At 44.0% G+C, this 23873-nt stretch overlaps 1 protein-coding gene and 4 long non-coding RNA genes across 12 annotated transcripts; 4 read left to right on the plus strand and 1 right to left on the minus strand.

Moving 5' to 3' along the window:
• Window positions 1-772: 772 nt before the first annotated feature.
• On the minus strand, window positions 773-2331 carry LOC138224658 (uncharacterized). Its single transcript, XR_011183109.1, has 3 exons — window positions 1974-2331; window positions 1774-1870; window positions 773-1681 (listed from the first exon to the last, which is right to left on the minus strand). It is a non-coding gene; the product is annotated as an uncharacterized lncRNA (long non-coding RNA).
• On the plus strand, window positions 1866-6415 carry LOC138224659 (uncharacterized). The gene is made up of 2 exons (XR_011183110.1): window positions 1866-1952; window positions 6213-6415. It is a non-coding gene; the product is annotated as an uncharacterized lncRNA (long non-coding RNA).
• A 1659-nt stretch (window positions 6416-8074) lies between these two features.
• LOC138224787 (uncharacterized) lies at window positions 8075-12495 on the plus strand. 8 transcript variants are annotated; one of them, XR_011183215.1, is made up of 7 exons: window positions 8075-8163; window positions 8399-8456; window positions 8951-9090; window positions 9630-9777; window positions 10211-10291; window positions 11515-11698; window positions 12232-12495. It is a non-coding gene; the product is annotated as an uncharacterized lncRNA (long non-coding RNA). The 8 variants fall into 8 exon arrangements; XR_011183218.1 differs by having other exon boundaries at window positions 11515-11604; XR_011183214.1 differs by having other exon boundaries at window positions 11536-11698.
• A 357-nt stretch (window positions 12496-12852) lies between these two features.
• On the plus strand, window positions 12853-20914 carry LOC138224788 (uncharacterized). Its single transcript, XR_011183222.1, has 6 exons — window positions 12853-12909; window positions 14994-15070; window positions 15473-15634; window positions 17596-17755; window positions 19165-19329; window positions 20608-20914. It is a non-coding gene; the product is annotated as an uncharacterized lncRNA (long non-coding RNA).
• Window positions 20915-22572: 1658 nt separating this feature from the next.
• LOC138224630 (histone H1-like) lies at window positions 22573-23617 on the plus strand. The gene has a single exon (XM_069182588.1). The coding sequence runs from the start codon at window positions 22701-22703 to the stop codon at window positions 23328-23330; it is 630 nt and encodes a 209-aa protein (XP_069038689.1). The 5' UTR covers window positions 22573-22700; the 3' UTR covers window positions 23331-23617.
• The last annotated feature ends 256 nt before the right edge of the window (window positions 23618-23873 follow it).

A 23873-nucleotide genomic window follows, 5' to 3' on the forward strand; every position in this document is an offset into this window, starting at 1 on the left:
TAAAGCTTTTATATTTGGCTGCGCTGACATTTTTCGTGCAGCGCTGTGGCTCGTCGTGTAGCGCGCTGGTCTATGGCTGGTGAGAGTCCGGGTTCAAATCCCCAGTACAGTCAGTGCAGACCTGGGTTTAAGCCCGCAAAGAAGAGCTTTTGTAAAACCCGAAACACAGTAGATGAGCAGAGATACTTTTTAGAATTGCAAGAACAGGAGGGATACCTTTTTATTTTTTTCGATATTTTTCGTTTACCGAAATTTTGCCAGATAAGTATGACCGCGGAGGTACTCTAATTTCGACAAAAAGTATAGCTCACTCTGTTAAACCCCGACTCTTACATATCTCCACCCCGGTGCCCCGGGTTCGAGACCCGCCTGGCTTCGACCGATATTTTTCTCTCGAGCTGAACTTGCACTCTTCTGATTGGCTGTTCTTACACCCACCTCTTCCACACGCTGATTGGACACTATTCATACTGAACCCCGCCCTTAAGCCCAGCCATACCCCCTATCTCAGTCACCATGGTGACGGGACGCGTTCCCTCAGCAGCGCGGAGCGTCATCCTTCACCTACCGGGCTGCGACTGTCCTCGGGCTCCGGGGTTCAAATCGAGGCCGGGGATGGAAGCTGCAGTCTAGGCCGCAGACCAGCGGCTCCCGACTCCCCGACCACGACAGCCCGGTGCCCCGCGGCCGTACCGCTCAATTCAACCCGATTCACGGTTCTCTACACCCCTGTACCCCACCCTCCCACACCCCAGAATAATCAATTAATCAATTAACACTCAAAGCAGTTTATTACAGCAAATAAGGATATAAAGCATGAAACAATTACACTATACAGCAGTGTTATTAAGCAGGTATCCACACATTTCCATCTCGGTCCCCGGTGTCTCTTAATTTGCTACCTTTGTTGTCCTTTTCGCGCTCATCAGGGGGTTCACATTATAAATAGGGGCGGGTCTGTGCTCCAGGCCCGTGCAGGCTGGGGTCAGGGGAGGTGGGGGGACTCCGGCGGCTCGCTGGCTGGGAGAGAGGCGGCTGGTACCCCGCTGCTCTCCCGGTACAGGCGCTTTGCTCGGCTGCCGGGGGAAAAAAAAAACATGCATTAAGTTTTTCTTGCAGGTTTTGACAAAAGCAGTAACTTTTTCTACGAGAAATGCATTTTAAATGTTTTTTAACTCTCTCGCTTTAACCTTTACAACAGGACAGCCGGCGTTTCGAGAGCAAGGTAAGCGGTTTCTCTCTCTCCTCACACCGGGGGTTTCGGTTTTCACACCGGGTCTCACACGGCTGGGCTCCAGTTTCCTGCGGTCAGTTACCAGTAACTCGAGTTACCAGTTTCCCCCAGTTCAAGCTAAACGGAGCGGTCGGCGCGTCTTCATGCAAACCGGCTCCGGAGAAAGAAAACCCAGCCGGACCTGCAGCTGCACAGTGAGTCGATACCGGTAAAAGAGACGAAGCCCCTGTGAAAGAGGTTTTCAGTCCTAAACGAGTCCTGAAGCTGCGCTTTCCTGACCGGGTCTCTCTCGGCCTCTAGGAAGAAGAGACTCGGACTCGCCTGTGAATCCGCCGCGGAGCTCCGGTCACTCGGTACACGGGTGGGTCTGCGCCCAGGTCTCCACGGCGAGAAGGACCCGACAGCCGCCGTTTAAAGCCCAGAGCCGCGCCAGGATCCTGCAGAAGTCTGGAATACAAACGAGAAAAAGCGTTTTGTGCAGGTAAAGATACAAAATACAAAAGTAGCAGTTTAAAGAAGCTGAAGCACGATTTTAATACCACGTTTCTCTCCGCAGAGTCGAAGCCACAAGTCCAGGTGGGGAGCTGCGTCAGCATGCGTAGGCTGCAAAGGACCAAGTAATACGTTTATTCCCTGCTGAAAAAAGAAAGAAAACGCGTTTCGGCCGTGGAGCCTTCTTCAGGTGGGAGCTACAGCCCGTCCGGCAGCTCGGACAAAAGTAAGTTTCGAAATTCATTACCTTTCAAGCCCCATCTTATAACATTTCCCACTCGGACCGAGAAAATCCCACAGCCGTCGCCCAGGATCCTGCTCCAGCTAAACGGTAAAGTTAAGAAACTTTCTTTGTTTGCAAACTCGCTATTTAAAGGCAGAGAAGCGACTCGGGCGTCGGAACCGCTAAACAGCCGCGGATTGAAGTCTAATTGCAGACTGACCGCACCTGCCTTCTCATTCAGACTCGGCCAATAGGGGCGGCGGAAACAGGGACACGAGAGACCACAAATTCCCTAACAGGGACAGTTAAACAAAAAAATAAATCTCATCTGAGGTTAAAAATAGGTTTTAGTCTGAGCTACTGGGCCTGCAGCCCTTCCAGTGCACTCCACTGCAATAATCTGACTCAACCAGCTGCTTAATTCCTGCTGATCCTGCTAATTATCAATTCAACAGCACTGGGAGCAGCTACACTGTAATGCAGTGGACTGGAGAGGCTGCAAGTAGCTCTGATTCCAGTATCAAGGTCCCACCTTCACACTACAATACCCTGAGACAGGATGGGCTCCCGACACTGACACTACACTGCCCACTCATGCTCTTTATTCACCTCAAGGCAACACTGCTCACAGGGAACACAAATAAGGAACAAGCAGGTGTTGACTCCACTCTGGAAAGGAAACCAGAAACTGGTTCTGGCTGTGGAGTGGTGTCTGTGTGTCGGGAGGCCATCAGGCTGCAGAGAAACAGGACACCTTGAGACAGAACAGGAGTCTGAAGAGGCTCTGAGACTGAAAGCAATCACTTCTACACCTGTGCTCAACCCATTACCTCACCACATCCTGCCCAAACAGTCAATAAACCTCATTCTCAGCACTCATTACTAAACCAGTTTAGTTTCTCTGGTTTATACACTCTCCTGTGATGAGATGTTAATGGTTCCTGCCCCTTGCCTGCTTTCTGACAGCATCCAAACCACACAGCAGCTCTCCTGCGCTTGTGTTGGAGTGAACTCGACTGTCGCAGGAGAAGGACATGTTCTCTGATGATGTGGAGTGAGTCTGAATCCTGCAGCTAGTATGTGAATATGATTCAAATATCAGGACTCTACAGTGACAGTGTTAAGGACAATTGGAGCTGTAGTCTCACCCAAGAAGAAAACTCCAGAGCCAGAATAAATGTTCTTCTCAGTGTGGAATTCTCCCCTACTTGTTCCTCTGCAGCTCCCACACTGACACTCCTCTCCACTCTGAGCACAATCAAACAGGCAGGTTTTTCCTACAGCTGGACCATCTCCTTTCAGCAACAGCCTCAGCTGCACTCCCACCCAAAGACACTCAGATCTTTTTCATGGTCCAGGGGAAGAATTGAACAAAGCACATTAATTCATGTCACTGGCCCTGTCAGTCAGCCCCTCCTGTCAAGGTGTATTGATACTGTGGGACACTTGAAAATGCAGGTTTTCATTGGAAAGGTACAGTGTCCTCCATCAGTACTGCAATGAGTCAACTTCACAGTCAAGCAATTTGTTCTTGTGATCAGAACAGAAATATTATCCTGGTTTTATTGTGGTAATTCTCTGCATACATTTGATCATATTGGAATAAAAAATGTTCAGCTTTCTATTTTGAAGTTACTGGGACACATTCACTTTAAATGCATTTCAGAGTGTAGAAGAGTAGGTGCTTGTATATCCCTCTAAGACAGTAACTGCATGAGGTCTGAGACCCATTGAGCTCACTGCCCTCTGTAATCATCTGAGATGCTTTGCTGTTGCAATTGAGTTCTTATTTAGTCTTCAGGTGATCATACTTCAATTGTTTTTCCTTCTGGCAATAGGGTTGAAATTTAGGCATTAGACCCAACAAGTTAAGGTGTTTCCACAGTTATTCTCCTGATGACCTCCTTGGTTGCATTGTAGACTGACTCAAAGCTACAGCACCTGAATATTTGATGTGTGTCCTCTGAGCTGAGATGTAGATGACATGTATGGTCCCTAACTAACACCACCTCTAATCCTACTGCTGTACATGTGATCTTCATGTGAGCTCAGAGGGAGCGCAGAGGACATTGAGGTGTTGCTGGAGCTCTCAGATCTGAGTCCACAGCCTTCAGGTTTGAGCTTCAGTGATCCAGTACGCTAGTGCTGATGGAGACAGACAGGTGAATGAGTCTCCTCCTGATCTCCCCAGGCCAGGCCATGACTCTCACAGGAGTTGCTGTTCTCTGGAGCATCTGCAGCTCCTTTCTTTCTCCACACTTGAACCTGTCATCTCTGTCCTCTGAGCGCATGCTGAAGCCTGGTGGAGGGAATGTCATGGCCTAGGGATGCAGGAATGTCTCAGACTGGCTCACTCATCTTCCTTGAGGATGTAGCTAATGATGGCAGCAGCAGAGGGATTTCTGAAGTTTACAGAAACAGGGTCTCTGATGAAGCAGAAAAGGCTTCCATATTTATTGGACACTGCTGCACCATGCAGCATGACAATGACCCAAAGCATCCAGTCAGTGCAGCCAAAGAGCTCATCAGGAGAAAATAGAAACTGGTCAAGTGTGTCTGCAGATCTCAATCCAACTCAAAGTCACTACTTTAGCATGTTACAAAGTAAAAGCATCTCAAGAACAGGCGATACCTTATCTTAATTGATGACGCAGAGTACAGTGAGCTCATTTATGCTATGAAATGCACGTAACATGAAGAATGTGCCCCAGTGAGTCAGACCATATGACACGATGAGGATTAATTCACCACTATTCCTGCTGCCTCCTGGTGTTCATCCACACTCTCAGAGGTCTAAGATTATGATTTTCAAATTGAGGATAATCTGATTTACAGGGTGAGTTGGCTTAATCCTCACACCCTGACATCACACTGACACTCCTTCACTACAGCTGCAGCACTGAAGTAATCAGCATTAATATGGAAGTCTGACATGTACAATTCATCAAGCATATTCTGTACTTGTCTAGAACTCCATCTTATATACTTGTTTCTGTATCAATACTATTATTCTCAATCATTTAAGATTTAAAACCAGAACACTGAACTTGTTGCTGGGCTTGTCAGCTCCACCTCACTGTCTTCTGCAGGAACAGCTCAGTCAGGAGGAAACCGTGGACAGTCTTTTACTGGCCAGGCCAGTCTCCACATTTAAATCCCCCTGAGCAGCATTTTACAGGCTGAAGAAAATCAAAACCACAAGAATAGACAACGTGGTAGCTGCAGAGAGGAGGATGCTAAGAATATTGAGCTGACTGTGTCCAGACTGCAGACAGATATTGTCTCAAAGGCAGCTTCACCCACATGTTTCCCACTTTTGACTCTCACTTGAAATTACAGCATTGAACTGGCTGTGCTTGAATATGATCAAATGTATGGAATTCCAAAAATAAATTGTATGTTTTATTCTGTTTGTTATTCGTTGTCTCTTGTTCATGAATAAATATTGCTTGACTGTAAAGTTGTGGCTCATTGCTGGGGTACTGGGTGCAGATCTAGGACGAGTCTTGCTGTATTTAACAGTGCAGGGGGTTGACATGATTTGCTGTGGAACTGAGGGACCTGTGCTCGGGGGCAAACTGAGAACTAGATCTAGTTATGGGAAGCACTTGATTAGTAGTGACACCCTGTTCAGTGGAGTGCTCTGCACTCGGTTTCAACTGTACAACAGGCTAGAGCCCATTCGGTGATCTAGTGCTCAATATCCCGCACTGTCCCGGGACAGATGTGATGGCAGTACTGTACAGCACACCTCGCTCTGCATGACCCCGGCACATACAGATTCCTTAGAGCGGTACGTTCTTTTTAAAAAGCCAAGACAAACCTAGAACGAGTTAAAATATAAAAGCAATATACGGGTGAGAGTAGAGTTTAAAAACCACAACCGAGCTCGTACAAACAGACCGCGTCTCTGTCGGCGCTGCAGCGCGATGTGAACAAACCGCGTCTTGGTCAACTTGACCGATTGAACGTTGAAATTAATAAATCTTCATATCGTTCCTAAATGTGAACCGAAATTAAAGCGGGTGAGTATTTAACGTGAGAGTAAGGATACGGTCTGGAGGTCTTAAGCCCTTTTTATTCCAAATTCATTCTCCCGACAGTGGGACGAGCCCGTGTTGCGCAAAGCGAGCTCCGCTGTACTGCCGAGTGATTCCCTGAGCCCCTCCGCCAGCGCAGCTCCTCACTCCTGTCTGATGACTGTCGCTGCGCTGCTGCTCAGGGCTGAACTCCGAGCTCTTACCTGCTTGTCTTGTGTTTCAGGTCTCCCCTGGCTGGTGTCCCTGCCGCCCGCACAGGACCCATCCCGCACTGACCAGACTGCTGGCGCTGGACAGGAACTCGTCACCCCGGACACCATTACTTGTGATTCTGTAACTCACTGTTTTTTTTTTGTTTCACTGTTGCCAACTGTCTTTGATTTGTATGCTTGCAAAATTTAATAAAGAATTTTGATTTCTGTCTTACTTTCTTCTTCTTTCCTTCGTAACATTATTTCTACCACAAACAAAACCAAACAAAACGGTGAACGAGCACCGCCCATGCTGCATTTTCATGAGGGGCGTGGTTAACGAGGGGGGCGTGTCGCATAATTGAATAAGGGGAGTGTCGCATTATTCATGAGAGGGTGTACCAAATGATGACGTCACACCAGCCAATCAAAATGTCTGGATGAGAGCCCACCTCCAAGATTTTTGCTCTCAGGTGATTGGTCAGTTTGAAGCACCACTTCAGTTATGGCATAAAACCACATTTTCTCTATTCTGATTGGTTGAAAGACCCGTCAATCAAATCACCACACCCCCAAAAATGACGCACTTCTTAAGGGTTGTCTTTATATGATTGACATGACATGACCCAATCGCAGAAGCCCATCTCCAAGACCAGCCCCCGGTGAGATTTGTTTAATACTAATGAACTTTAATTCACTTAATACATAAACAAATTCATTATTATAATGAATTAGAATAATTTGAAATGTTAATTAGTAATTAAAAACTTAGACAGCAACTCTTTTTGTTTCAATTTCCCTAAGATATTTACATTTTTTAGGTAACACAATCTGAAACCAACCAAGTTTTTAAAAATACATTCTCCGAAAAAAAAGACAAATAAGCCAGAAGTAAAATGAATTTAAATTTTATTTGTGTTCAGAGCAAGTGTAAACATACATTTTAGAAATCAAAAAGCATTCGAGTGAAAACGCTTTCTTTCCAGTTGAAAAAAGAAAAAGAAAAACAGAAATCATTAAACAGAACTTACTAAAATACAAGTGACCGGTCAACCGATTTTTATACAAATTTAAATACACATGAGAGCATTAACGCCGACATCTTACTGACAAAACAAGCAGTAGAAAAAAAAACAATTCACACAGTAAACATGAGAAAATTACGTTATTTTCACTAAAATCGTTTTTTATTTCACATTATCACATACACAAATAGCTCATTAAAATACAAGTGATTAGTGCGCAATTTTAATAAATGCAAATTTAATGCAAATACGAGTTAACAACAATCTTACATAAAAAGCAAAAGTACAAATAATAAAAACCTTAAAAATAAAAAACAATTCTAGCCAAAAACTAATTTTCTAGTTCATATTAACAAGACAAATGCAAATCAGCTCATTAAAATACAGCGACTGATTTTAATAAATGCAAATGAGGAGTAACCGCAGCCATCTTGCTAAACAAACACAAACAACACAAAATCGCTCATACTCACTAGCTGAAAGTCAGAAACGTCCAGTTTTAAATCCGACTTAACGATTCCGTGATGTGTCATAACGATATCATTAAAAAATAGGCCAAAAAACGACTAAAAACGCAATAAAATCGGGAAAACGCCATTCACAAACCCCACCTCCACATTTCGGCAGAACTACCGGAAGGAGACGAGCTGGGGGCGGGGCTTAGTTAAATATGAGAATCGCAGCCAATCAAAATCCATGACGTCGAGACCAAAACCGCGCCTGTTGGCAGTAGAGGGTGGGGCTGCACCGCCCTCATGCGCTGGGAGGACGAACAACAAATTAGATTAATTGTAAAACCGCTGCCTATATATTGAATATTAATAAAGGATTTTGGGGGGCAGAGCCGCGAATAATGTCGTCTTGCCTGTTTATTGGTCACTTTGGGCTCCAGGTCCTATAAATTCTGACCCACCTGATTATCCTCCTTTCGCGCGAGAGCCGGGCAAGACAGACAGCGGTAGGTAACTGGTCCAAACGCTTTTAAAGCTTTATTGCTCTGTGCATTTAAACCTGTATTAGGTCATTGTTTTACAATAATTCTCTACTCTATTTCTTATTCTTATTTTCTCCGGGCTGTGCTTCTGTTGTCTGCAGAATCCTGTTAATATTCGTTCATATAACGTGCTGCTTGCTACTGCTCTTGAAATGTACTTGTCATTCGAGACTAACAAACATCACTCTTTTTTTTTCAGTTTTGTCCACTAAATCACATTTTAGTTCAGTCTGGAGGGACCATGTACGAGTCAAGAGGTAAGTTTCAGTATTTTCTCTGCATCTTGTTTCTCTCCAGCTCTCTCACTCCGGAGCTCGGCCAGGACTCGCGGCCCCAGTGACAGTGAGGGGAGAGTTTTACTGCCTCCCGCTCTGGTATCGACAACATGTCGGGTAAGAACCGGGGAATGGTGTCAGACAGACGGGGCGCTGCTTTCACAGCCCGGGTCAGCTCTCTTGGGCAACTCACTGGTACCCTGGCTTGACCAAGAGGAGCGGGCTGTCGGGCTGTGGGAGCAGCTGTCTGCAGAGCCGCGGATACAGACCGTGTACCTGGCTCTGCCGTCTGTAGCTGCAGGCTGCCCTCTGGTGGCGGCTAAGAGCAACAGCGTGTGAGCCCGGGCTTCTGAAACACTCACTCCACTACTTCACTGTTCAGTCCTGTACTACCGTTCTTACTCACTGTAGTGTGAAATGTATTCTGACACAGCTCGATTTGAAGTTTTAATGACTACACTTGTCTGTCATTCCAGCTTTCAACAAAGGCTTTGACTTCACCTCCAGCCTGGTTCCACTTTCACCTTCAGCTCCCTCCCTGCTGCCTCCTGCTGCTCCTCCCTCTACTGAGGACTGAGACTGTGAAGAGTCAGAATCTGGCTCTGGGATTGACAGGGTGAGTTGGTTTAGATCTCTGTACCCTGACATCACACTGACACTCCTTCACTACAGCTGCAGCAGTGTCGCAGTCTAGATCTCTTCATACTTTCCTTTACTTCTTCCTCTGCTACTACTGTTCCTGATCTTTTCAAATAAAGGCAGATAATTTACAGTGATCTCTGATCATCACAGGAGTACTGAGTGTCTTCAGCTCCTCCTCTGAGTTCAGATGCTGATGGCATGTCCACTCCCTAACCCCACTCCTCACTCTTCTACATGTGATCATCATCCCAGCTCAGAGGAGGAGCTGAAGACACTCAGTACTCCTGTGATGATCAGAGATCACTGTGAATTATCAGCCATTATTTGAAAAGATCAGGAACATTAGTAGCAGAAAAAGAAGTAAAAGAAAGTATGAAAAGATCTAGACTGTGACACTGCCACAGCTGTAGTGTAGGAGTATCAGTGTGATGTCAGGGTACAGAGATCTAAAGTGTGAGGAAGTGTTCTGGCACAGCCTGACATATTTTAATGAGCTTACTTCTCTCTTTACAGCTTTCAACAAAGTCACAAAATTCAGGCCAGCCTGCTTCCAGTTTGTCAACATGTGATGAATAAACACCTTCAGCTCCCTCCCTGCTGCTCCTCTCTCAATGAGGACTGAGACTGTAAAGAGTCAGAATCTGGCTCTGGGATTGACAGGGTGAGTTGGTTTAGATCTCTACACCCTGACATCACACTGACACTCCTTCACTACAGCTGCAGCACTGAAGTCCCTGGTGTTAATCTCCTGGAAATCTCACATGTACAGCTCCTCTCTCCTAGTCTGTAATTGTCTAGAGCTCCATCATCTGTTGCTGCTTTACCTGTATCTCTGTCACTACTAGTCTCCTGCTGCTACATTAGTTTCTCTACCACTGCAGAGCAGTCTGCACTCTAGACAGCAGTCTGGACAGTGACTGGGGAATTAGACTCTCCCCCTGCCCTCTTGCTGCACTGTCCTGCCTCTCTCCTCTGCCTGCTGCTCTGTGTGTGAAGTGTGTTACTAGCACCCCAGCTCTGCCTTTCACACACACTATTCAAGGTTTGCTCTTCAGGGTTCAAGTATATTTATGTTGAGTGTTTATTTATCACAGGTTGACAGATTGGAACCAGGCTGGAGTGAATTCAAAAGCTTTGTTGAAAACTGAAAAGACTCATGTCCCCCAAGTCTCCAGGTGAGCTCTGCACAATTTCTCCTATTTCCTACAGCAGCTTCTCCCAATAACACCTCTGTAACCCCACAGTTAGAACTAAATCTCACACTTGTCACTATGTTGAACTATGAGCTATACTGCACTTTACAGTTATGTGATCTTTATTGTACACTGTCTGAATGCTCAGGTAATAACTCCTCAGTGTGTTTCTGCTCAAAATATTCTTCTGCCACACTGAGATAGAAAGAGATGCCCTGTGTATTATTTTACAAAAGTCTGAGCTTCAGCACAGCCTCCCACTGACACTCATTCAGACTGGAAATGCTGTCTAGAGTGAAACAGTCTAGATCCCTTTATACTAATTACTCTGCCACTAATGTTCCAGACCAGTTCCAATTAAAGGCTGACAATTCACACTGATCTTTGATCATCACAGGAATCCTGAGTGTCTTTAGCTCCTCCTCCATACTACTCCATACTCCACAACTAACCCCACCCCTCACTCCGCTACATTTTATCAACATCCCATCTCAGAGGAACAGCTAAAGACAGTACAGCCCCTGTCCTACTCCAGCAGTGTTGAGATATGATTTGTATTTATTACCAAGATACAGCTGTGGCCACCTTCTTCACTGGGGAGAATTGTCATCTTGATCAATTTTGAACTTAATTCTTTTCAAAAAAGTCCAAGAGCTTTGATTTCAATTAATTTTCTCCAGAACTATTTAATACTTTTTGGTTGCTCTCCTTGAATACTTCTGCTTGATGTAAAAACAGATTTCAGTCTCCAGGTGGCCTCAGTGCTGTATGAGGTTCTATAATACCTGCAGGCTGTGTGACTGAATGGAACTACAGTAAACCCTCAGTTTAACAGACACAATCTGCTGAAGGAGAACTCTGTCTGTAAAACTGTCAACACTGGAAATTCCCTGCGATAACAATAGACAAATTGCTAACAATAGGGGTTATTGTTTTGTATGCTGTAGTAAATTTAATTCAGTACATTTTCAACACATGACATCAACAGCTTGTCAATTCCTTTACAGTTTATGATCCTCTGACTGTTTTTAACTCATCTGTCTTGAACAGATTTCTAAATTTTAGTTTGTCTTTAATTCTGCCAGGGCCAGTATTCTCACTCAGTGTTAGCTGACTGAATCAATACTCTAGTTTAGAGAAGGGTAGATTCTGTATTATTGTCAATGTGTTTTTATTGCCTTGTTTGGATCTTCTTCTGCTCTCAGCCCCTCTTGCCCCTCTGTCAGCTCCTGTGCTTGTAGATGAATGCCTGGGTCAGGATGAGGCTCAGAGCTCCTTCATGCTGGAGTCTGGAGGTGATCTTGTCCACTGGCTCCTGTTCTAGTGCAGAGACTCTGGGAGCTGATTCTGAGGGGGAGAGACAGCAGTGGCATCAGAGACTGCAGTCAGGTCTGCCAGTTTAACTCTGTGCGGAGTCTGGAAACTCCCGTCTCCTGTACTTGAATTTGTTCAGTGACCGGGAATTAATTCTGTTACTGAATGTGCCTTAACAGGGATACTGAGAGCAGTGAAGATCTTTGGCCCTTGTGTTTTTTGAATGTGTTTGACATAACTTTACTCCAAGTAAGACATATTGCACAGTCCTTAAGACATATTCAGTGCTATTATTGTTCATATGTCTCCAGGGGTGTAAGTAAATCTGTAGATCACTTTGTTTTGTATGATATATTTCTACATATCTCACTCCCTATTCCCTCTGAATCACTTCAGTGTTTCTGCCCGTATTGTCTCTGGCTCTTCATTCTTCTATTTCCTACTTTGACATGTAATAATGCTCTCAGTTGTAGTATTTGAGAGGAGGTGATCTCTGCTACAGGATATCAGTCTCCAGTATATGCTGGGCTCTTTGATATGTCCAATTTGTTTAGCTTCTTAATTGTTAAATCCATCCTGTTAACTATGAATTAATTTGCTTGTTGCAGCACTGTAATGGAGCTGATTGGAGGGGCTGCAGGTTTAAGATTTGTGTTCCCCGCTGGAATTCTTCTCACCTGAACACTACACTGAACATTCCCAGTCCCAGTTCAGCAGAGAAGAAAAGGCAAAACTTCAGTTTCAAAGAACATCATGGCTTCTCTTTTTCAATGACCAGTTTTATTCAAAGCTGTAATCAAACTAAACCTCAATATATTTGTGTATATACTGTATATAAAGGAGATGAATATCAGTAAAATATTTTCTTTGCAGATGTGTGTTTAGTTGCCTAGCTGAATTACCCCTGTGGAACGGGTCGTGACGACAAACTCAGACACCGACAACGTGTGTGAACGCGAAAACCATTACAGGTCCCTGGAAGTCACTCGTAAGATGTTGCCTATTGTTCACATTTACAATAAAAATAAAAACCACATTTTCTTAGTTTGTTACTTAAAGTAATACAAAAACTTAACCAAAAAAAACGGTGTGAGTTTTGCAGAAATCCACAGATAACTAATAAACAAAGCAAACAATTCCAGCAACAATGAACTCACCTGCTGCCGGTGGTGTCTCCACTACTCATGTGTGGGACTCGGCTCGCCTGGCGCAGGTGAGGCTGGTGTCGATGACGTCATGTAAACGCGACCATGCAGGAAATGTGGGGGAGTTAGATTCAGACAGAGGTGAGCTCTATAGCGGTCGGGGATTTTCTCGCGGTCTCATGGATTCAATACTTTTATTTTTTAGGGTTTTTTTATGAGTAACTCAAACTACATATCTCTGTGAAAGATATAAGTATTTCAGTTTGAGAAAAGATTCGTGAGCCGGCACATGATTATCTTGTTTTCCCTGGAGATTTAATCGGCTGATGCGGTTGGAAATATTCATATTTTACATCTGCTTAAGGCACATCTTCTCGTATTAACACGTCAACTATTTTCTCTTAAAGATTTTGATTCAGGAACAGGTGATAACACACAAGTAAACACAGTTGTGACAGTGATGTTCTTAAAACAGAACAGAGCTGTCAGTCCTGATTAATCAGAGATTCATCGCTGGCAGGTCGTGTCTTACTGTCAAAACCAGAGGGAGTTTCTCATTCTGTGTGGTTCAATCAAACTGGAGTTTCCTAAACACATTAGTGATGATTCTGACAAATTACTTTATTTCATATTAAAGAATAAACCCCATTATGTCTGATAACATCATCTTGTGTAGCCCCCCAAAACAGTGTGGCTTGACTGTTCTAGTGTTCTAGTTCTAACAGCCCTACACTCTATGGATCTCAGTTAAACATATTATCCAAATATAGTTCAGGTGGGTAGCTGCGTCAGCATGCGTAGGCTGCAAAGGAACAAGTAATAGGTTTATTCCATGCTGAAAAAAAGAAGAAAGAGAACACAACGTTTCGGCCGTGGAGCCTTCTTCAGGTGTGAATCCAAATATAGAATATCTTGCAATGACCTACAGGTCTCTCTCACTCTACACACCACTTGCAGTAACAGATTTTAATAATCGATAAGTACTACATTTCCAGGTTCTGTACCAGTCCTGAGTAGACTCAATCTTCCTTAATATGTGATCAAGCTACAGAATTGTTTTTTTTTTTCAAATATTCTTTCTGACTGAAGGGGTGAGGTGTTTTTATTGGAACAAAGGTCTGATACTAGACACAAGCTCTATTGTCGGGGGGGCTGGATTACCTGGATTTCCTATTGGACAGTTGTTCATGTACTGAGGATTCTTTTGGCCAATAACAGGAATATCGATTCAATTCCTATCAGCTGGACTTAAGACGTTGAGCAGCCAATCATATTGTTTTCTAGGTAGTCAGTGACAACACTAGATGACAATGTTCACACAGTTCTTTATGAAAGAGGATGTGCTTGAAGTTCTGGAGAGTAAGGAACCTGTAGGATTAGAGAGAGCCATGTTTTGTTTAAATTAAAAAGAAGAAAACCTTCTACCTTCTGAATCATTTTATGTCTTCATAAATACTCTTGGCATTATTATGACTAAGAATGTGTTAGAGCAGAGCTCTTAAATATTATAAGTATCATTTTTGACAACAGAATCCACACTTGACAAATGTTGTGTGTGTAGGTGTATACATGTATATAAAACTTTCTCGTTTGTATCCTGTGTGGTGTTTATTCTGACCACTATTAGAGCAAATCCGTCGATTTCAGTTTAACTGCTAAAACAGCCTTGAGCTGTGTGTTACGGTGACCGAGGAGTGTGGCTGCCACATAATGTACATATATAACTTTAACGGTGTAAGACTCAGTCAGTGTGACTGTGCTCACTGAAGCATGAGACAATTTTAAATGATACCTATAAATCAAGTAAATGCAGTAAAAAGTATGCCATTTATAAGCTGTGAAATGTTTCAAAGGAATAAAATTTGATTGCAATTTTACCCTAGTGCCATTATTCATTGTCAAAAAACAATTGAATGTTGTTAGCTATTGCCTAAAATTGAAGCAGGCTTTGACATTCATGCAGACGTTTTCAAATTGGAACAGTCCATTAGACATCCTGTAGGGATGATATAGCCACCATGCAAACACAAGGCACAAAATGAAGAAAACCCAGACTCTTCCATGTCAGGAATTTGAGCATAGCTTGACCTGGACCTTCTTGTAGAATGATTTGCACCATGATCGAGCAAGGTGAGAGATTTTAGGAATCCTTGTATCTGTAACACTCCTATGGGAGGACTCGCTCCAGTTGTAATGGAGAGTGTTTGGATTGTGGTTTATTTCAGACCTGAAGGCTTCTTCTTCTGGGAAAGAGAGATCCTGCACACTGAGCTTGTTAGAAGACACAGCTGCCACAAGGCAGGTAGGAGTATCTCTGCTCTGCCACCACACACCATGTGTTTTGCAATCCTGATTCTTTTGCACAAAGTAAAGCACTTTTTAAAATAACAGTTGTTCCCTTATGTTTTCCTGTCTCTGTCATGATCATGTGTACCACTGTCCTTCTCTAGCAGGGTTTGGATATGAACTGGATTCTCTAGCTATCACTCTGTCCATCTGCTTCACTGGTAGAATGTGTGGATGCTCTTGTAAAATGTTTATTTGTGGAAAGTAAACTTTTGATGGTTAGTTTCACATCACTTTGTTCTGAACTATGAACGTCTGTTTTTATCATTTTTGTGATGCCACTAGAGGCAAAGTACTCAATTGGAGGTATATTAGGAATAGTGTCTTAGATTTCACTGAGACTTTTGACCACTTTTAGATGGCAGAACAGAGGTACTGCACCATGGAGCACCACCATGATGTCATAGTGGAACAAGACACAGGTGCACTCTTACTTGCAGGCCATATAAATCGAACCCAGAGATGACAGAGAGTAGAAACTTCAGTCAAGCTGCACACAAACTGCATCTGACTGTATGAGGTGAGTGTGTGATTTCCCATTTGGAAAAAGATGTAGAGAACTTGTTGTAAGACAAAGGAAAAACAAAGACTTGGTATTAAGCTAAATCATAGCAAAACAAAGAGAGGGCAATGGAAGAAGGGAGAAGTAGAAAAAAAGAAGAAGGTAAAGCAATTAACAAGAGACATACAGATAGTTGAAGATAGTTAAAGGCAGAATTTCAAACCGACACGCCAGATCACCAGATCTTGAACTCCTATCTGTTTCTTTAAGACCTGCCTTCCATGGGAGTTTGGATTGGTTCTTGTAACGCTTGTGTATATTTCTTCTGATGCCAGTTATAAAACTACCTCAGAAATACTTTATAATTATATTCAAGACCTTGAGTTAATATCACCAGATGCTCCGAAATTTGGGGAGATTTTAATGGTGGGTTGCTTAAGTCAGTTCTCCCTATTTATTATCAATATATAAAAAAATAGACAAGAGGTTTTCGAACATTAGATCTCTGTTATGGAAACTTTAAGAATGGCTATAAAGCTCTTATCAAACCACTGACAGGATGATCAGGTCTAATTGATCTGTTTACTTATTACCATTGCACTGACAGAGTTTAAAAATAGTGAAGCCCAAGACAAAGGTGTGCATGCGTGGGATGATGAAAGAGTTTAAGCTTTTCAAGGTTGGAATGATTGTACAGATTGGAAGATGACTGTGAGGATTACTGACCAGTCTGATGTAATAGAGTAGAGCAGAGTAGTTAATTGCCATATGTACACATACGTTGGAATTCCTAATCGCTCTGATCTCTCGAGACAGAGTAGGGCAGATTTTGGAGATGGGTGTACATCATACACTTACTCAGTTGATATACAATTTCCTTTTTTGGGAACAGTATGTACAAGTGAACTCGGGGACGTCTCTCACCATCAGCAACCAGCACAGGGGTACCCCAGGGGTGCGTGCTGTCCCCACTGCTTTTCACATTGTACACTGATTGTGTACGCCACTCTGACATCTGTGCGATTATCAAATTGGTTGATTTGGATTTTTGAATTATGGTGAATACAGTCATAGACAGGAGAAAAATATATTTTTTAAATGGTGTCAGGATAATTCCCTGTTTTTAAACACAAAACAAAAGAAATGGTCATTGATTTCAGAAAGAAATGTTCCAATCCTCTGAGCTCTGTAATTGTAAATGGAATGGATAGTGAAACAGTAAATGAATATAAATACCTTGACAACATTATTGTTTGTAGATTAACTTGGACAGCCAACACAGAGGAAGGTATTTGGAGGTGCAACAAAGGTTGTATTGTTTAAGGAAATTAAGGAGTTTTAATGTAGAAAGCAAATTGTTGACATTTTTATAAGAGTTTTTCTTTTTATTCAGAACAGTCTAACCTTTTGTATTCAGAGCTGGGGAGGTGCTTTGTCCTTGCAGAACAAAAACAAGTTGAAGAAAGTGATTAGGACTTCATAGACATTACTTTCACTTTCCTGTTTCTACAGCATCAGTCTAGCCTCCCAGAATCTCCTGTTTAATTCCCTCTCAGTCTGTTCTGGTCTGCAGTGACTGAGCAGCTGCTGCAGGTCCCCCAGGAGAGCTGCACTGAGGGGGTGAAGAGGGTCCCTCCTGTGGGTGAAGACCCCTGAGCTCCTGTGGGGGGAGAAGCATGGCTCTGATTTTTCAATTGCTGTTTATCTTGAGATGGAGTACGTTTTGAAAATGCAGGATATTGACGTTTTCTGTGGAATTTCGGTATTACTATAATACGAGTCTTTGCTATAGAAAACCGAGATGAATAACATAAATATGTCCAACTGACCCTATGGTGTGAAGGGTCTGCAAAGCATTTAAATATTTTTCCATTGATAGAATTAAATACTCAAATTCTTCTTGTGAGAAAGAGCAGTTGCTTTGACAGAGAAACAGTTACAGGACCGAGAAAAGTATCTCCCTGTTTGTAAGGTTACAGCTGAACCAGGGCAGAGCTCCTGGGTGCAGAGACCACGACTGTCCAGCAGAGGGAGCAGGAGAGAGAAGATCAGGACACGCTTGTCTGGAAAACAAGGCAAAAGTCTTTAACATAAGAACCGCAGTCCACAAAAATGAACGATTTCAACTGTGGATCTCTGGTGAGTTAAATTATTTCTTCGTGCTGTTTGATTGCTGTGTTAGTGTCGGGTCATTAATAAATAGTAAACGGAACGCAGGATAATGGAGTGAATTTAATTTGCTAATTTAATTTACTGTGCGCCTTGCTGGTTTTAAAAACTGTAGAAATGGTGCAGAGGAAGAGACGAACTCGAAATGCAATTCCGATATTTGAGAAAGGAGCAGTGTTATTAAATCGATATTATATCGACTTAACTGTTTTCTCACAGACACAGATGTGAATGTTTTGCTGCTAAGAAGTTGTGTGTCTTTCCCTGCTCTCACGTCCTGGGGGCTCGTAAAACCTGGAAAGATGAGATTTTAATCCGAAACTATTCTATTTTTATACATTTCTATATTCCTTAAAACAAATAATTCCCCGTCAGAACGGTACGGAGATTCTTAAAAGCACGGATTTAATAATATCCAAACCATCAAGAAATATTCTAAACCTCCAGTCATATAAAATGTATAGTATTTTTTGTTTTAATGTACTACATCTTATGTGACCGCTAGCTGTAGCTGAAAAGCTGATCAACACATCTGTACTTGTGATTTCTGTGCTGTAGATTTTCTCAGAAGAGTTCGGGTAGGGTGGAAGGATTTAGATTCTAGTTATGGTTTTCTTTTCTGTATATTGTCTCAGAAGAGTCTTGGGAGGGTGAGAGGGTGTGAGAGTCCAGCTGTGATATATGTGTTGTAGTTTTCTCAGTAGAGTATGGACAGGTTGAGAGAGGTGAGATTCCAGCTGTGATTTCTGACCTTGATTTGTATTTTGTCTGCGACGAGTCTGGGTAGGGTGAATTGGGGGTGAGAGTTCAGCTGTGATTCCTGAGCTGTAGTTTGTCTACGATGTGTTTGGAGATAGGCTCAGGGATTGAAAGTCCAGTTGTGATTTTTTCTGTGTGCTCTATTTTGTTTTAGAACAGTTTGGGGAAGAGTGAGAGGAGGTGTGCCCATTTGTGAATTCTGTGCTGTAGTTAGTCTCAGAAGAGTTGAGGGATACAGTACAGGCATTGAAAGCACAATGTTTCCCTCTGTACTGTTGTCCCTCCTGGGTATACATTGCTGCACAGAGCCAACAGGTACCAGTCCGCTGGGGTATACATTACTGCACAGAGCCAACAGGTACCAGTCTGCTGGGGTATACATTACTGCACAGAGCCAACAGGTACCAGTCCACTGGGGTATACATTACTGCACAGAGCCAACAGGTACCAGTCTGCTGGGGTATACAGTGCATTACTGCACAGAGCTGCAGCACTGCCGGGTGGGCTAATTGAACCCAGAGCCCCAGTGCTGTGAGGTTGCGATGCTAGCCACTCTACCAGTATGCTGCCCTCACTATCAGCTCATAATCCTTTCTTTTCCTTCACCCTGACTTTTGAAGTCACAGCTCTGACTGCCTTCGGTAAGACTTCACGTTCCTCCCGGGTGAAGCCGTGTCTCCAGCTCTGTGCAGCGTCGTGACCCAGCGCTGTGTGACAGGTGTGCTGGCAGAGAGCAGAGACCCCTCTCATCTGAAGATCTCATGAAGCAGCCACTACAGGCCCAGGTAAGACACTGCTTGCCAGCTTTATGGCTGCTCATCAAGTATCTTAATATCAACACTGGAGCATAATGTTGATTGTGTGATGAGAAGATTCAGCAGAATATATTTAAAGAAAATGGTCAGACATGTAGATCAGTGGAAGAACAGATACAGATTTCAACAAGTTCACAAATTTGGGGAAACTTCTGTTGGAAAAACCTGACATTTATTTATGCATCCTAAAATTCAAACGCATCAAAAAGGAAGCGGTTCACAGAGTTGTAGGTTGTGTGGAGAGCAGGTAGAGAATCACTTACACGTAATCCTGTCCTGCCTGGAAATTCAACAATACAGGCAGATACTGGTGAGCCTGGATTGGATTTACAGCCTCACTCAAACCCGATTTCATTTGGTAAACGAAGATGAGTCAGTCTTCCAGTGTGGATTATGAGCTGTGCGTTGTGTTTTTACTGACTAATTAGATTTCCTCCATCTATACTGACACAGTGTTGAGAGTTAACCACATGGAAACATCATGTCACTGTCAGATGAAGGAGGACAATTGCTGTGTCGTGTTTAGGCCTTATGTGTGTTTTCTCTTGTCGGTGAATAAAAAACCTGTGAGAATAACTGTTGGAAGTTCTCCGCTGTAATTCCAGGTGTTGTGGGAATTCTGCAGTTCTGTTCTGGCAACAATACTGATAGGACTACTATACCGTCAGCACTTCACTCAGAGGATTAAAACGTTTGCCTCAAAGACTCAGCACGTAATCTAGGCGTCATATTACAGTTAAGAAATATTGCAAAACAAGGGTAGTTTCTCTCCACTCGAGACAGATAAATTAATACATGCTCTTGTATACAGCAGGTTAGACTACTGCGATGCCCTACTATCAGGGAGCACCCACCACTCTTTCAACGCCTTACAGAGAGTTCAGAACACAGCAGCTAGAATTGTTACTAGGAGCAGAAAGTACGACCATATAACCCACATACTTAGCTCTCTTCATTGGCTTCCTGTCAGGTACAGGGCGGACTTCAAAATCCTTCTACTTACTTACAAGGCTCTCAGAGGTCAGGCACCTGTCTATCTAATGGAACTTAATAATGTCGATCTCAGTATTCAAATTCAGACTGAAGACCTATTACTTCAGTCTAGCCTGCTCACACCTTAAATTATAGCCTGCTGCAGCCATGGCTGCTGGTGCTGCTGTACATGCCATTGTGTGTCTCTGTGTTGGCCCACCAGGTAGCTACATCTGTTCTGACCAAACTGTCCTATTCTCCTCCCCATGTGTCCAGGCTGGGCACCATTTGAGTTGGATGCTGCATCACTGCTATGGATCCAAGAGGGACATTGTGGATACAGCTATCGTTTAGGAGGATTTTTCTGGTCTACAGAGATCTGCATGGAGTACTGACCTACAGAAGACATGATGGATGGACTAATACACTTATTCATTTATTCCTTTTTTTAATTATATAATGTTAGCATGCCCAAAAGGGGTTGGGCAGACAGTTGACCTTGGACCCCTAGAGGTTTTTTTCTCCTTACTGAGGAGTTTTTGGTTCCTCTCCTCCGTTGTCTTCTGGTCTTTCCTGTTCTGTATTCACAAGCTGTATGGTCACTTGCTTTGTCCAGCGCCTTGGGGCAACCTTGTTGTGAAAGGCGCTATATCAAAATAAATTGCATTGAATTGAATTCTGCAAGTCGCTCTTTAAATATCTCGCCTGTGACTTCGCCGGTTTCCCAGCTCACAGTCGGAGGACAGAGGCTGCCCAGGGGTGCAGCTCGGACCCCCAGTCGCCACACAGGCCGTGTTCTGCTGCAGTGAGGCCCGAGTCTGCCAGGGGTCAGAGGTCAATAGCCCTGGGGTCTCTCCAGCTCCCTGTGCCCCTGAGGGAGGAGCCTGTTGTCTGTAGAGAGTAGCGAGGGGATCAACATGGCTGGACAACTTGCTCCATTCTCCCACAGCTCTTTGGGTAAAGAAGTGTCTCCTGTTTAAAAAACTACAACACTTGTTTGGTGTATTTAGACTGTTTCTTTACCAAGGAGCGATTGCTGTTCTATAAAAGGGATTTCACACAGCAGCAGTTAGGTGTTTTATGAGTAATGGTCTAGAACAAAATTAATCTGTAGCAAGAGTGAAGAATTAATTAGAATACCCCCCCACACACACACACACGGCAGAACTGACAATTACTTAAATACAAGAACTTCGGGTCTTTCTACACTGTGTGGATAATTCAGTATTAGCGTAGGTCTTCTATTTGATGAATATTATCAAGATAGGTTTCAACATAAAGCGTCTAAAACTGCTGCCTTGCAGGTCTTGATTTTATATCCGAATAGAAGAATCGTTCTGTATGGAGTCCGCATGTCTCCAGCCTAGAGCCCTGTTCCTGTTGAATTGGTATTAGCCCTACCGTGAGCCCCAGAGACAAACGTCTTAATTTACATGTCTGGGGAATGGACGGGCGTTCACACCAGCCAGATGAAAGAAAATAAAACTAAGCATTTTGAAATTCTTTTTTTCTGCCCGTCTTGTACGAACAGTAATATCACGGGCTTTCTGCTAACTGTCTCCTCCCGAGAAGCTGGGACGATGCTGAAGGATCTGGAGGAACTGCAATCCGAAGTAACAGGTTTAGAAAGAGCTTCAGGAATGTTGGTATTGACGGTAGAGAGTCGCCGTCTTTACTAAAGCCCCGTTGAAGAATCGCCATTGAAATTACTGATTTGGAAAATTTGAGATAATCAAAACCATAGAATACGCTTGTACAGCATTTTATAAAAGCGTATCGGTGGAAAAACTCGAAATACTCCGAATTTCACAGGGATAAAACTGTCTTGTTTGACAAAACTTGTCCGTCTCCTTCTTAGAAACAGCGAGTCCGGGAGTGTGTTAATGACACCGAACATAGAGCAAAATAAATCATCCGTTTTAAATATTTCAGAATTCATTCTTATTGTGTTACATGACCGTCGGTCTCGACTGTATTATTTACACCTTGTTTTTCTCTTTACTGACGTTTTACGTACATTTATTTTAGAAATAGGCGATGAAGTGCCGGTTGAGCACCGCCTTTCGTGTGCGCTGTTGTTGGACTCTGGGCAATTCTGTCAAAATGATCGTACAGAAAAATCTGTAACTCAACTGCATATTAAAGAGCAGGGGGTTTTCTTCGTACTTCATGTATTTGATAATCGATTCGGTGTATCTGTGAGGATCACGGGGCAGTTTTGTGCGGGGAGAAAACACAAGTGCGAGCGGGCTGTGCGGAGCGGAGCTGCAGCAGCAGCAGCGGTTGAGTCTCCACGGTTCTCATGCGGCCTTGAAGTTCCGCCTGCGCGCGGAGCCGCAGACAGTCCGACAGCAGACAGAGACGCAGCGATGGCAGAAGAAGTCGCTCCGGCCCCCGCCGCCGCGCCGGCCAAGGCGCCCAAGAAGAAGAGCGCCGCCAAGCCCAAGAAAGCGGGCCCCAGCGTGGGAGAGCTCATCCTGCAGGCCGTGTCCGCCTCCAAGGAGCGGAGCGGCGTGTCCCTGGCCGCCCTGAAGAAGTCCCTGGCGGCCGGCGGCTACGACGTGGAGAAGAACAACTCCCGCGTCAAGCTGGCCATCAAGAGCCTGGTGACCAAGGGCACCCTGGTGCAGACCAAGGGCACCGGCGCCTCGGGCTCCTTCAAGCTCAACAAGAAGCAGGCGGAGACCAAGCCCAAGCCCGTGAAGAGAGCCGCCGCCGCCGCCAAAGCCAAGAAGCCGGCGGCCAAGAAACCCGCAGCGGCTAAGAAGCCAGCGGCCGCCAAGAAGGCGGCGACCAAGAAGCCAGCGGCCGCCAAGAAGTCGCCCAAGAAAGCCGCGAAGCCCGCAGCGGCCAAGAAGGCGACCAAGAGCCCCAAGAAGGCCAAGAAGCCAGCGGCGCCTAAGAAGGCGAAGAGCCCGAAGAAAGCCAAGGCAGCGAAGCCCAAGGTGGCCAAACCCAAGACGGCCAAAGCTAAGAAAGCGGCTCCCAAGAAGAAGTGAGCGATCGACCCCCGAGTTAATTTCCTACAAACCCAAAGGCTCTTCTAAGAGCCACCAGCCCTTCCGAGAGAGAGCGCAGACTTTCCCTTTTCACCGCTTGAAAGCGCCGGTTCGCTCGATATGGGGGGAGAAATCATTATTTTACAGAAGGAGAGGGACTGGGTTGTAGTTTTTCAAAATTATACTGAAATGCGATGCTGGGTAAAATGTACAAATGTAAATATTAATACTATTGTAGAGAGTGGGTGCACAGAGGAGGTGTAGAATTAAAAGGCTTTTTTGTTAAACGTTCTGATCTCCATTGAACAGCGCTGTGACTCCTTGCATCTCTTCATTTAATGAATTTAGTTGAGGTGAAATGTTACACTGTTACATGGCACGGAGGTTTTCATTATTGTGTGACTGCTAGTCTCGCAGCTATAGCGGACATGTGAAAAGACGTAACGTGACAGATGTGGCACTCTAATAGCGACAATGGTGACTTTTCAATATCGAGCCCTCGGAGGCGGGTGATCCAGATTCTTATGGGAGTGGAGCTTAATT

The sequence above is a fragment of the Lepisosteus oculatus genome, chromosome 23 (genome assembly GCF_040954835.1).
Source record: "Lepisosteus oculatus isolate fLepOcu1 chromosome 23, fLepOcu1.hap2, whole genome shotgun sequence".
Taxonomy (NCBI): Eukaryota; Metazoa; Chordata; class Actinopteri; order Semionotiformes; family Lepisosteidae; genus Lepisosteus; species Lepisosteus oculatus.

Coding starts and splice junctions, on each gene's coding strand:
- LOC138224630 (XM_069182588.1), top strand. CDS start 22,701: ATGGCAGAAGAAGTCGCTCCGGCCCCCGCCGCCGCGCCGGCCAAGGCG.